Source organism: Pseudomyrmex gracilis, unplaced genomic scaffold (assembly GCF_002006095.1).
Source record: "Pseudomyrmex gracilis isolate BER0280 unplaced genomic scaffold, ASM200609v1 scaffold_0, whole genome shotgun sequence".
Taxonomy (NCBI): Eukaryota; Metazoa; Arthropoda; class Insecta; order Hymenoptera; family Formicidae; genus Pseudomyrmex; species Pseudomyrmex gracilis.
The window spans coordinates 3,359,070-3,373,054 of record NW_018020584.1 but is presented as its reverse complement, the minus strand read 5'-3'; the positions used below and the strand labels follow the sequence as shown (position 1 = coordinate 3,373,054).

General features: G+C 39.5%; 3 protein-coding genes across 5 annotated transcripts in view; all 3 read left to right on the top strand.

The window, feature by feature from the left end:
* Positions 1-640: 640 nt before the first annotated feature.
* LOC109851731 (protein JTB) lies at positions 641-1,665 on the top strand. 3 transcript variants are annotated; one of them, XM_020422096.1, is made up of 4 exons: positions 641-798; positions 998-1,231; positions 1,310-1,479; positions 1,604-1,665. In XM_020422096.1, the coding sequence occupies exons 1-3, from the start codon at positions 743-745 to the stop codon at positions 1,470-1,472; spliced, it is 453 nt and encodes a 150-aa protein (XP_020277685.1). In that variant the 5' UTR covers positions 641-742; the 3' UTR covers positions 1,473-1,479; positions 1,604-1,665. The 3 variants fall into 3 exon arrangements, with proteins under 3 accessions (XP_020277685.1, XP_020277695.1, XP_020277678.1); XM_020422106.1 differs by lacking the exon at positions 1,604-1,665 and having other exon boundaries at positions 1,067-1,231; positions 1,310-1,490; XM_020422089.1 differs by lacking the exon at positions 1,604-1,665 and having other exon boundaries at positions 1,310-1,490.
* On the top strand, positions 1,478-3,414 carry LOC109851723 (glutathione S-transferase C-terminal domain-containing protein homolog). Its single transcript, XM_020422075.1, has one exon. The coding sequence runs from the start codon at positions 1,507-1,509 to the stop codon at positions 3,259-3,261; it is 1,755 nt and encodes a 584-aa protein (XP_020277664.1). The 5' UTR covers positions 1,478-1,506; the 3' UTR covers positions 3,262-3,414.
* Positions 3,415-4,012: 598 nt separating this feature from the next.
* LOC109851707 (dystroglycan-like) overlaps positions 4,013-13,985 on the top strand; it is a 64,250-nt gene continuing 54,277 nt past the window's right edge. The window contains exon 1 of the mRNA XM_020422052.1: positions 4,013-4,173. The gene's annotated coding sequence lies outside the window, so the exon portion shown is untranslated. The remainder of the gene's footprint in view (positions 4,174-13,985) is intronic.

Genomic DNA, 13,985 nt, shown 5'->3' with positions numbered 1-13,985 from the left:
AATAAGCAATTAAGTCTAACGCACGCAAGCAAGCCCTGGAGGATCTTGGCGCGTCCCTGACGGTTCGCACCCCCGGACTCCCGCGATCATGAGAGCCTTTTGTGGCGAGGGAGGAGCGGCGCGGCTACCACGTCACAATATATATATACATATATATACATATATATATATACACAAGAGAAATTTTAATTACTATCGCGTAATTGAAATAAAGTATCCAATTACGATGTGTAATGTCGGTGAGGTGCTTGTTCGATCATTATGGTTGAAATTTTTGTTTACACATCTTACATATGTACATACATATATGCGCGATGAGTGTCCAATAATAGTTACGTTTGGCAGAACAAAGAGCGTGGTAAATAATGAATGATTATTGAATCTGATTGATGTGTACGTGTATACTTATAGATCTGTCCAATCAAGTCTATTGAGAAATTGCAGTATCACTGTTCGAAGAACTCTTGGAAGTCAATGTCCCTAAAGCCTATGTCACACTACGGATTGAGATTGAGATTGGATTGAAATTTGACCAATCAGAAGAAAGAAAACCAATCCTAAGTTTACTGATCTTCGCTCTGATTGACCAAATTGCAATCCAATTTCAATCTAAATCCGTAGTGTGACATAAGCTTAACGTGAGAGGAATTGTCTGCCCTGATTTTAACCTAATAAAAGATTTGTTTGTGAAGTCCATGTTTGTGAATCATTGTGAACCGAGGAAAAGCCATACGTTCGAAATATGATTGAATCTTGCACAAAAAGGCGAATGTTATTAGGTATTACATTTTTAGGAGGGTTAGTTGTAATTTTTACATTTTTCTTCTCTATCGAATGATTTGTTGATGATTAGTGTAAGCTCGCACAAAGCAAATTAGTGGTTCTATACTGATCTAATCTAACCTAACTTAACAATTCTTTGTGAGTTGTGTGTATACATGTAATGACGTGAAAAGTAGTGTCGTAATAAAGTTTTTGACTTGTTTTTTTTTTATAGATTAACAGTTTTAGCATTGATTATCGAAAGCCACTGGACCGACAGCTCAAGTAAATTATATGTTGACAGTTTTGAGAATACTTCCTCGTGCATCTCGGGTGATGATTACGAGATAATGTCCGAATGTCACCCGTGCACAGCTTTTGAAATTGCAAGCGAAAGCATCGGCGTGTGTGTTCACGCAAGGTACAAAGAAGTTCTGAAATGCAAAAGTGGGGAGACGATAACAAGAAGGTAAAATTAATATATGTATGATAAGATTTGATAAGTTCTTTTATAAATGCTATGTATTTTTATGCATTTATTTTTCAGTTGTGATAAAGTAGCTTGGCTGGAGGAAAGAACATTTTGGAAGTTTGAGGCTTTTATGTTTGCTCTGGCAGTTATTTCTTGTCTTAGTACATATTGGAGAGAGAATATATTAAGGCATAGGATGATCAAAAAAATAGCAAAACAATTGCGAATAAGTGTGTGAGTGCGATGTGAGTTGAGATTCAACACATATTTGTATGTTTTATATTTTTATATTTTATATTCAAGACGCAAATATGAATGAAGTTTATTTAGCTGTATATTCTATAGCAGACTTGTGTCTTGCTCCCATAGAAACAATAGTGACTCTGTTTACTATAAAGTATTGCAAATCCTCAATTACTATAAAACTGATCCCAAGTAAACAGGACTTAACTGAACGAGCGTACATGATAGATCTCACAAATTTTGCGTACGAGATTGTAAATACGGATAAAATACCTACTTACGCAAGTTTATGTGAATTACCAAACGTCGCTATAAATGAGGATAGTTGTGTGGCTGGTTTGTGCACAGTTTTGAGGCAGATTGTAAAAGATGCGAGTGCGGAATATTCGATGCATTACTGTACTAAGCTATTAGGGTTCAAAGGTTCCTGTTTGATGGCGTGCTCCGAGGCAAGTGTGTGGACTAAATTCTGCGAGGTCGATTTAATTCTGACTTTGAAATCTTTGAATTTAAAGAACCTGGAGAAGTCCGAGCTGCCCGTTAGTTTAGCGAGATTTGAATGTCATATGTCTCAGCCGGTTAGACTGCACAACTTATACAAGTACACAATGTGCAAGAAGTTCGCTTCGCTCAATATAGCCACACAGAATGAAACAGGTTTACCGGAACACACGTACGCGGAAGGCGCGTGTATAACATTAGCAGATATAATCATATTCGTGTGCATGCATAACTTATTGAATACATTTTCAAGCCAGACGATATCAAAATTGGTGCCTCTGACAACTAAGTGGTACGACAGAATGCTGGCAGATCAGTTTATAGTAAAATGCCTTAGCTGTCTACCTTCGCTGAAGAACCACAATCCAAGTGCACTCCAGTATAGCCTTCCAGTTGTAGTGAACGAAAGTTTATATAAGAGCGATCCCAAACGATACAAACCGAGAAGTCGTATTTACACAAGACAAGAAGATATAGAACACTCGTTGCGATTGATCGAAGACGTGAAAATTTCTCTGAAGCTGGAAGACGAACCGTTTGGCATTGAGATAGATCTGGACTGGTCCGTTGTGCCTTTCGATGCCACGCCGGAGGGCGGCTCATTGCCACCAGCAAGATTGCAACGCAAACAAGAGCAGCTACAGAACTTGTGCAAATCCGTTTTGAAGGTAGCTAAGCCTGGTGACACTATCGTAGATTTCTGCTCAGGCAGCGGACATTTAGGAATATTGATAGCATATTTATTACCTCGCTGCACGATCGTTTTGTTGGAGAATAAGGAAGAGTCTCTGAACAGAGCGAAGCAGAGGGTGCAAAGACTTAAGTTGAAGAATGTGAAATTTTGTCAGTGTAACTTGGATTACTTCAAAGGAGATTTCAACATCGGTACGTCGTTGCACGCTTGCGGCGTAGCGACGGATTTGGTTATTCAACGTTGCATACAAAAGAACGCGATTTTCGTGAGCTGTCCGTGCTGCTACGGCTCGCTGCAGGATTGTCATCAGCTGACGTATCCGCGAAGCGATGTTTTCAAAAACCATATCAGCAACAAGGAATACTCATTTTTAAGTCACGCCGCGGATCAGACGCACGACGAACAAAATAGCAAAACGAAGCAAGGCTACAGATGCATGACGATTATAGACACCGATAGAAAGTTGTTCGCCGAACAGTTCGGCTACAGAGTTCACCTTGCAAAACTTGTTCCAGAAACGTGCACACTAAAAAATCATTTGCTAGTAGGTATACCAAAAGATAAACTAGTTTATGCGAAAACTGATTGATTGTTTTGTACATACATTTAAGTTTTGTATATACATCTTTTGTAAATAATAAATTATGTGCATTTTGTGAGAGTAAATTGGTTAGTTGTGTTACAGATTCGTGTGTATCGACGTTATTATGTTATTATGGAAACGCATTTTGTACATATTATAAAACAAGCATAACAAGATATTTATTAAAATCTTATTATATAAATATTATTTATTAAAATATTTATTTTACACACATAACATTTTAATACATGCATGCTTATATAAAAATCTTATTACACACATTTCTCCAAAGTTTATTCATATATATTATCTTTGTTATTAACATACATATACTTTGCGAATCTAAATTTTTGACAAAAATGTCTTGTGTTGCGTATGTGTTGTGTGAAATAAAACGTGAGCGTAAGGTTCAGAGAACACAAAAAAAAAACGAAATGATACTTAGGCCGTCTTATTGTTAGATCATTATTTAATTAATATGAAACAATAAAATTACAACATGCTATACGCTTCTACAGATATGCGAACATCAAGTAAGCAACAGAAAGTGAGGATGTTAGCGTAAGCAGTTACCCAAAAGAATAATTAATTTACATTTGCTCGGTCGAAGAGAAGCACGGAACAGAACCAGGTGTAAACGACTGAGAAGATTCAGTGGCTTCGTACTTCCAATGTTCATCACCGTGGCGCTTCAAAACGGCATAACAGCGAAACCGCGATCGTGCTGCCGTGGTTATTGGGATGGCCACTCTAATTTCTCTCTGGTGATACGTAAGTGGTCTGATAGCGTGTGTTTTGCGGATGATACGTGTAGAGAGAAAATCGCCGCCGATTCGAATGTATGAACGGAACGGAGAGCAACAACAACTGGGCAACAACGATTGAGTATCGAGCATTCGTGATCACTTCTGAATTCAAGTATGTATACATACAAACACATTAATAATATCTGTCAATTCGTGCCACATGCGCGTGGATTGAAACCGGTGCAATTCCGACGAGCTTTTGATTTGCTGCAAAAACCGCGACAAACGAACGTGTTTTCATCTCGCGACAATCCTAAATCATCGTGTTTCTTGTTGTCAAGTCGGAATTTTGCCGAAGCATGACGCTTGAAAGTGACCGTCTGTATTTGGATATCGATGTTGTGTGTTTATATGTTCGTATACTTTCGACCTGCGCGCGATTGGTTTCTATCGCTGCGATTGCGAATATTCACGTATATACACACATACACATATGTACGTCAAACTTTAGAAGCGATTCGCTTGTTTGAAACAAAATTGAAACAAAACTGATTTCTTGAATTCACGAAATTTCTCAAATTTAGAGAGACAAGAATTTTCGAAATTTTTCTGCAATTTTTATTATAGTGAAATTTTCAATTTTATTTCGAGTTATATACGCGCAGAACAGCGGCGCAGACGAGAGGATTTCGAAATCCGTGAATAAGATCCATAATGGATTCGTCGGAAGAGATGAAAAAAGCGGGTTACCGCAGCTTAACGAACATGTTTCTGAGGCGAATGAAAAAAAAAGAACCTCCACCGTGTTCAGAGAGAGATATCCGCGATATAGATGAATTAATAACAGAGCAGTGCGTGCTCTCATTCTTTTTTTCTCTCTCCCTCTCTTTTTCTATTTTTTTAATCTATCTTTGACCCGATAAATTAAATTCCGCGAAGAACGAGACGTAGTCGCGCGAAACACAATTCCACTTTAATCAAAACGCGGCTAAGAGTCGTTCACTTTAATTGCCGTTGGATACCGATTCCGTGTCGTATTTGTATTTTAATTGTAATTAGTAACAACGAAATTTATTTCTCAACAAGTTGTAATGGATTCTTGTTTACAATCAGCGGAAATTGGAAAACGTAGCTCTAATTACGAGGTTATTTGACATTAAATATTTACAGGATTTATTAAGTTAAGAGATTAACGTTATATCGTAAAAAAAAAATCTGTGTAAATGACACTTTCAATTAATTTTAATATTTACCTTCGATATATCTTATATATTTACATTCAATATTTTAATATTTACCTTGATCGAGAGAAGTAATGCGATTTCATTAACTCATATGCGTATATTAACTGTTTCATTAATTTATAAATTTATTTTTTTATTTTTGAATATCGGGGAAGCTATTTAATATCATGGGAATTCAATATTTGAACTGAGAATTACGAATTCACTTACAAATGTTTGTGAAATATAAATTTGTTATAATTCATTTTACCCGAATTTTGTTACATCATTGTTTCACTATTTTTTACGGTCGCCACTTTTATCAATGAAAATAATAATCAATGCCAAATACGGATGTGTGCGAACGTATGCTTTCTTCAAAAAAAAAAAGTTGCACGTAACATGATGCAGCAACTTTCGTTTGTCGCAATATTTTCTATATCTATTCGAAGATAGGGCAACTACGCCGAGTCGACTTATTTTTACGTCTGTTTTTAATAAATACATGTCATTGAAATTCGAATGAGTACTTGCCGTTTGTTATCAACGCATGAATAATGTCCACATTTCCATACACTGAGAAAAAAAAGTTGTTGAAGTAACAAAATAGTATTTGATTCAACTATATGCAGCGGTCACGGGCTGTCAATAAAATATTGATTAATGTAAGAAGATATCATGTTTCAATAGATATAATAATTAGGTTATACCGAAAGACAATTTAGTTGTTTTAACAAAATTATAATNGAATTAAATATGTACATTACCACTATTGTTAATTCAACTTATACGAATTTGTTATCTTTATTACCATATGCTTGAATTAAAAAACCAAGTATTTCAGATAACAAACTGAAACTCAACTAAACGCATTTAGTTGAGTTAATAGTATTTTTTTCTCAGTGTAGGAAATCGTTTTCTTCGAAGTCATTCTGCACATATAGTTAAGTTTTTCTTACTTGCGTTTATATTTCGTTAGGAAAGAAGAAATCTGATAAACGGCCAAATGTTTCAATCCGCCGAAGTATATGTACGAATATACACGAATCGTTTTTAAGATATGTTTCCCCGGCCGGAAACTATGACCGGACGTGCACGGATACGTGAGCTAAATGCACAAACTTCTCGTTTTTCAATATACGCTGATCGTTAAATATTTTGTCGATCGACTTAAAGCGAAGAGAGACGACTGGAAAAGGGAAGAAAGAGAGGAAAACATCTAGACGTCAGTGTCAAAATCGCAGCAAGTGGCTTGCGAATTGACTTGGATCAATATTTTCCCGATAAAAAAAGAACGTATAAACGTATTTTTTACATTTCTAGTCTCCGTTTAATCGTAGAAATTCGTGGAGTTAGCACAAAGAAAGAAAGCAACGAAATACGATGCGCAAACAGCGGCATTGCCGCGATGAGAACGATGGAAATTGTTTTCCTTTGAGAATCGCGTCGAGGTACTTTTTAATTTTTTTTTTGTTGCACGATGAAACGTACAATTTATTTCAACCGAGCGAGTGAAATTGAAAAAAAATTCGTTAACTACGCGCATCGTTCTTTCCGGTCCAGATTTACGGCGCATCTTTTGATGTTACGCGAAAAACTCTCGCGCACTGAAAATAGATCATTTCGAGCGAACTGATTTATAAAAATGCAATAAAGGAACATATGTGTTTCGGTTTTGTTTTTAAGGATCCGTGTAGACCGACACACACAGGTGTAATCACGGGAAGACGGGATGTAACACGCAGAAATGAGCATGATGCAGCGGTGCTCGCAAATGAATGCTCGCTTTGTAGTCTCCGTTTGGTTTTATTCGCGCGAATAAAAAAAAAGATATGTATGTAGAGAGGAACGGCCGCGAAGTAGGGGCGGAACTTCGAAACGGGCGGTGTTCTTCATCACGTCACACAAAGCGGTTATGCAACTCTCTCTACCGTGCCTTCTCTACAAAGTGGAGTAAGTAAACTCGGTTATATTTAATGTGGCGGGAGGAGGGTCTACTTAAAACAAAAACTTCGTACTTCGAAAAATTGCTCCAATTTCTCTCGGTCTTCCGGGCGGAAGTGTTTCCGGCGTTTCTTTTTTATACGCAATCCAGTTGAAAATAAATTAGCGAACGATCCCGCATCTAAAATTTCTCGAGGGTAGATTGTAGAGAATGAGAAATTTTTACAATTTTCCTTTAAAAATTTTCTATCTCGCCAAATCCTCTTCCGCCCGTGAGGATCTCTCGTGTGATTCCGAGTACGAGTGCTTCGATCGGAACGGGTCGGTCTTCTTCTTTTTGTCGCTTGTAAAAACCACCTCACTTCGCATCCGGTCGGAACGGAAGAAAGTGAATATTGTTGAATAGAATTATTTTAGTGGAACGTCGTTCTATATTGACTGGGCAAACAGTCGTCGCTCTAATCGAGCGATCCAATCGAAACGTTTAAAACGCAGTCGCTGTAAATATCTCGTTTTAATCCATTTGTGTCTAATAAAATATTTGTTGCGATAACGGAGGCAAGAGAGATAATTTTGATCTGAACAAAAATAAATATTTTTTCACGCACGACGACGCTCTGATATTAGAAAACAAATAAAAAACTCTACGTTAAAGCTGAGGAGTTTCGAAATGAAGCTTGTCGAAAAAACTTCACGTAGGTACTTCTTCGAAGTGATTTTTTTTATGCAATTTGTGTCGTGGTTGTTTAATTTGTTTTATTTTCGGGAGCGACGAGTCGAACATCGATTCGAGTCAATAGTAACATCCTCAGACGAGAGAAGTATCATCGTCAGGCGAATCACGCGTCACGGATAAGTGAATATACATACGCGTGAGTTTGTGCACCAACTCTCTAAATCCATCGTGGTCGCCACGCGTACCGGCGCGGTTGTTCGGCGACGATCGCAGTTTCAACAGTTTTCGCATCCGATGCTTCTCTCTCCGTTCCCTTCCTCTTCTTTTCCTCCCTCCCGTTCCTTCGCACCGATGAAATTCCCCGGAACGAGCTTCTATTTCCAGTCCCAGTTCGTGTCTTCCTTCGCAATCTTCCCTCCGTCTCGCTCTTCTCTCTTCTTGTTCGCCTCGCCGCGCCACTTCCGCCGCGCCGCAATCGTATCTTCCACTCGCCGATCTCTCCACGAGCTCTCGAGTCCGTTCAGGAGGAAACTCGGACGATGTTCACCGGATAGACTGCTCAAATCGTGCGCTGCTTCGTCCGCGCGCAACATTCGGTTAGCAATTGCGCGAAACTCTCAGCTCGAACGGTTTCCTAGGGATTATTTCATTCTCTCGCCTCTTGTCTTAAAAAAAAAATTTCCACTTTACAAAATTGTAACGGTCTAATTCTAGAATATCGTGTATTTTTCAGATACACGATGTTCACTTAAAACTCTGTCACGTACATCTTGCTATAGAAAGATATTTTTCCAGCGACGCGTGTATATTACACAATGAAAAGCTCGTCTAACATCGGAAAAAAGTCTGAATTGTAATGTTTCTCTCTTACGCCTGCGCGCCAAGCGCAAATTAATCACTCGCTTTGTTAATAATCCACGCCATACCGATGGAGCCGTCTAACGTCACGCTTGCAACCGGCGTACTCGAGACAACCGGAATGTTATTGCAGAGAACCTGAATGCGCGCGAACTCCTGAACTAAATTCCAAACATAATGTAGCGGCCGGTTGGGCCAGCGTCCCTCTACGAGCATCTGTTCGCATTACACGCGTGTTGAGCATAAACGTAGGCGAATGTTATATGAGGCGTAATTAGTGTACACGCTCGTCCCTAATTTTAATGAAGACGGCGTTTTTTCCTCACCGCGAAGATGAAAGAGCGCTCGTATGAATCGGGAATATAATCTCGCGTCTTCACTTTTTTTGTAACTTTATCAGCGCGTGTGAGATGCGCGACAGATCTCTTTCAAACACTCTCCTGTAAAATCTCGCGTATATTGGACTTAAAAACTACACGTCTATCTAATGTCACTTTTATATATCGCCTGAAAACGTAATAATATCGATCGTTCGTAATAGTCGTCTCGTGTCGCGCGCTTTTTTCTGTAATCTTGCTCCGTCGAGCATCGCGTGACAGGTGGACCGACGAAAGGTGCATTTACCGTCACGATTTTCCCGTCACGGGTGGCCCGCGCGACGTCCAGTCATTTTTTTCCCAACGGAGGGAAGCGGGGGAATCTCTCCGTTAAAAAAAAAAAAGAGCGATGCGTCAATGCCATTGCGACAGACATCTGGCCGGGTCATAAAGATTCTCGGTGAGTTCACCGCAGCATCGAAGGACGGAAGTAGGGATGCGGAGAGTTGTTCGCCGATGGTGGTGGTGGTGGTGGTGGCGTATAAAGTGAAAACGAGAAGAGTAAAGAGCGGCGACGAAATAAATAAAGAAAAAGGAAAGAAAGAAATCGAGAGAAGGAATAAAAGCGAGAAGGAGAGGACTAGAAACCGCAGACGGATAAGAAGGATGTGATGTAGTACTCTTAACCGCGGGAAGATGAGTCTCCCGAATTGAGCCAATTCTCGCTCGCGGTGACGTCATTCTTCCCGTCCAAATCGGCTAATGAATAAGACGATATTTATAGAAACCGCAATTGATGCAACTTCTATTTTAAAAAAAAAAAAAAAAAAAAAAAAAAAAAAAAAAAAAAGAAAAAAACAAAGCGAGCAAAAACAGTCTGTTAAAGTTTTCTTCGGAGTGGCAGTCAAGTTAAAATCCACGTAATATCGCGTTTGAATTTAAAAGCCGATTAGAGAGAACAATTACATTTTTATCTGAATCGCTAGTTTGATTGTTTCTCTAAAGATGTTTTTTTTTTCGCGAAGAATTTCCTTTACAGAATAAAATCTGAAGTACTTAATCATTCCCGTTGGGTAGCAAAAATGTACATTTACCATTCGACCGGCGCGTGAGGAAAGAACTGACACAAAAGAAAAGGATAGACCGTTTCTCATCGTGTTTGCGATAAAAAGAAGCATACATAATCCAAGAACTCACCTGTCTTTTTAAAAGTGAAATTTTCCATGTGTACACGCGTTAGATTAAATAAATACACATAATGCAAATGTTATCCGTCCTTGTGATAAATGTGGGCGATTCTTTATTTCAAAACTCGCAAAAAGATTGCGTTCGATTGTTTCTTCGAATTGCCGTTCTGATTTTCTTGATTTTCGCCGAGTTAAATACAGACGCCCGTGACAGACTAAGAATATCGCGATGCGTTCTTCTTCGTGAATCACATCGCGTGTATGAACATCTTAAATGCGTCTAACGACGAGTCGGACTTTGGCTCTTGAGTTGTGCACGGGACGCGCACAAGCACAAAGTAGTTCGTTAATTAAAGCGAGTTTCGCACAAAATGAGAAAACGAATACTTAGTTTGAATACCTGGTTTTAATTAAAGTTTTACGTACATCTTATTTAATTTGATTAACATTAGCATGTATTGTATCTTTCCTGTGTTAAATTACACGTATAATAATTTCTCAAACGATATATCTCCCGTAAATTAAATTTGTAAATCAGTTTTGCGTACGAGCAGTTTTCGCGTAATATACGCCGGAGAGTATTTTGTTACGAGGTGCTCGCGATGGACGTGGCAAAATCGCCATAATGATACGGACGGCGCACAAAGCGGTCTAAATGAATACGCCGGGCTGCAAAGAGAAATGCGGCGGATGCGACGATCCTTAGTATTCAACTTGCGACCGACGCAGACATTTAAGAATCTCGCGAGACAAGAAGCGAGACAGAGAGAAAGAGAGAGAGAGAGAGAGAGAGAGCGCCACGCAACAACCGGTGACTTTTTGACGCAAATCAGCGAAACGCCGTCGCAAGAAAGAAGTCGCGATAAAGTCGGGCATGCTCGGAAGGCGATCTAATTTTCGTGCTTCTCATAAAATCTTAAGACTGTCGAAGAGAGCGCGACGTATAGTCACAAAACGAAAGAGATACTCGCATTTACTTTGATATTATTATTGCACTAACGAGATTTCTACGACAGAGAAAGAGAGGGTATGTATGCTCATTTAATAGAATTACGTACATCTGGATTGTGACTGTCACACAGAATATCGCGCTACATAAAACTTTTAATTACCGGCAGCTCGACGGAAGAGTAGTTTTGGTTATTTTTGGTCTTCTTAATAATTTATACACGTAATTAACACACAGACAAATGTTCAGAATAGACAGTTAACATTATCAAACAATTACCAAACAATTATCAAACGAATTGTTGAAGAGTACAATACATTTTTCAGTAATGGGGAGGAGGTGACGTGTTGTTTTTCCTCCTCTCTGTCACATGAAACGTGTCTTTAAAACGTGACTAAAGTAAAGTCACGTGTTGTTTTTCCACTCCTCTCTCTCTTTCTATTTTAAGTACAAACGAGTTCGTACAAAACTGCATCGGAATTTCGTAAAACTTTTAATTACTCAAAACTTTTTAAAGTTTTAAACAAAAAGCCTTTTTTCGAAAAAAGTTGTTAGGTTTTTTTTAAACGCTTTTATCTTTAAAACTGCGGGAGATTTTTCCAATCTGTTTCTTTTGATCGACGATTGAATATCGTTCAATCTTTCGATTAAAAAAAAAACGAAATTTAAAAAATATTGCTTTTTGCGGAGATATTCAAACTCAAAGTCGCGTGGATCTCACAGACTCAGTCTGGACAACTCGTAGGTCAGTTTTTATGTCTGGCACTGAAGGGTTAACATTCTGTGCTACCAACGCGAGCTAATATGAGTGGGTGAACTGAATTCTAAAGCGTCTATCCGTTCTTATCGTTGGTGTTACTGACGTAATTGTGAACAAATTACGACATCGCCTAGACACTAAGCGTGTCTTCTTTAGCGCTGATGTCATTAGCAGATCTGCAATTCGTGAAAGCCGTATCTCTTCTAGTGCGATACACTCGGGATGCGTCAGTGCGGTTTGCTTTTTATCTCGGCGAGAAAGTCCCGAGTTTTCACGTACACTTAAGATATCTCGCATTGAACAACAATTCGCTGTAAAAGTCTAAACGTATGATTTATTAAAATGTAAAAAAAGGAGTTAAACGGAAAATCTGCTCAGATCGAATAAGACGTCAGCCACGTTGTTCGTTAATGCGAGCATATATTCGTGTGCGCCACCAAAGCCACTTCTACGAAGCAGTCACCGGATTTTCCTGTCTGTGGGTAATAGCACTATAAAAGTGGCCAAGGCGCGCACTTCTCTCGGTACATATCTTTCCGAACCTAATATGGTAGGCAACGACGACGACGACGACGACAACGTTTCCTGCTCGCCGAACGCGCAAGTGGCTTTAATATGACAATTCGGTATCGAGGTCTTTTAGCGACCAATAAGTGCTCAGGGAACGAATGACGCGAGTGCGCCAATTAAATTACAGACCGTGCCAGATGCGTATCGCTTTGACTGCGCACAGCTTGCCTTCTTAAAATTCGCTCTTTATTCTGTTCTCATTTGGAGAAACGGACAGTGTGTTTGTGAAACAAAAATCGCAATCCGAAATTAAACATCGAAGGCGTCGTGCCAATTTACCATAATTGATGTTCAATGTTTAACTGAAATTACAGAAGAGTTATCACACGCGCGCGTGGATAAGAAAAATCGTACGTCCATTATCAAAATGTTGTACGTTTGATTTTAGCAAGGAGTTTGAAAAGCCATGAGCAGCTTACACGAGAGAAAGACCGAATTTATTTATCGGAGAACATTCAATTTTCAACCGGAGGATTTCACGGAGGGAACTTACTGAAATTCGCGCGCGTTGTGTTCAACACGTTATGATGGCTCAAGCGGATGAAGATCTCTTGTGTTCGATGTAGAAAATATATATAGATGTGTACACATTTTGCGGAGATCTCACGAGTTCGATGTTCATTCAGTTTCGCGCGCGAACACAGGTGTCTTGCACAAAAATACGAATCGCGTGGCAAAATACATATACGAGCGTTATATCACGCGGTTTTTTTCCTCCGGTAGACATGCTCGCGTCAGACACGGAGAAAAATGTTAAACACGGCCACGTCCGATACAAGATACGAGGGTTGGGTGAAAACTGCACGTGTCTGGATTTCCGATTTTTCATCGTTTCATCGGGGATCACCGATGCGTCCTGACGGGTTCGCGCACCCACCGCGAATAATGTACCAGACGTTTCCTGCGCGTCCGTCCTGCGCGCCGCAGTGCCTCTCATCTTTCGGACTTGATGAGGTTTCCGGCTTTTTTGTTTTTTCTTTTTTTTGCGCGGCGCGACACGCGACGACACACACCGGTATCGATAGGTTCCGACAGCTGCTCCATACCTATTTCGAGTCGCGCACACCGAACATGATCGCGACGCGACGTTCTCTAATGCTTTTCGCGAGATTCCCAACTTAGCTTTCCCGGAAAGCGCGCGACAGGTTCAAATGCACCTCGTGTAATACCTGCCGATATGGATGCCAGCGGTGCTCAATTTGCATCGGGAGTTTTACGGAAAATAACTTTCGGCCCGAGAAATATTGCTCGTAACGCAACTTACCGAAAGTGTTTTTGCATAATATACATGTTCCGTCAAGAGAGGCGCTCATGTTACTTTTCCTCCGTAAGAGCACCGGGTAAATGTACAGAAAAGGTCACCCCCCTCCGATTTCAATGAGCTTGACATATGTTGTCAAGGACACCTTCCTGAGTAACAATCCGTAAATTTTAGCCGTCGCTCGTTGTTAATAAAAAAGTTATGAACAATTGAAGTTTGAAAACTAAGGCTGCTGCTTA

Bases quoted from the DNA above. Each gene is read 5' to 3' on its own strand.
- LOC109851731 (XM_020422096.1), top strand. From the start codon at position 743: ATGATTGAATCTTGCACAAAAAGGCGAATGTTATTAGGTATTACATTT. The intron at 799-997 runs GTTAGTTGTAAT...TTTTTTTTATAG, and splicing joins GGTATTACATTTTTAGGAGG to ATTAACAGTTTTAGCATTGA. The intron at 1,232-1,309 runs GTAAAATTAATA...TTTATTTTTCAG, and splicing joins GGGGAGACGATAACAAGAAG to TTGTGATAAAGTAGCTTGGC.
- LOC109851723 (XM_020422075.1), top strand. From the start codon at position 1,507: ATGTTTTATATTTTTATATTTTATATTCAAGACGCAAATATGAATGAA.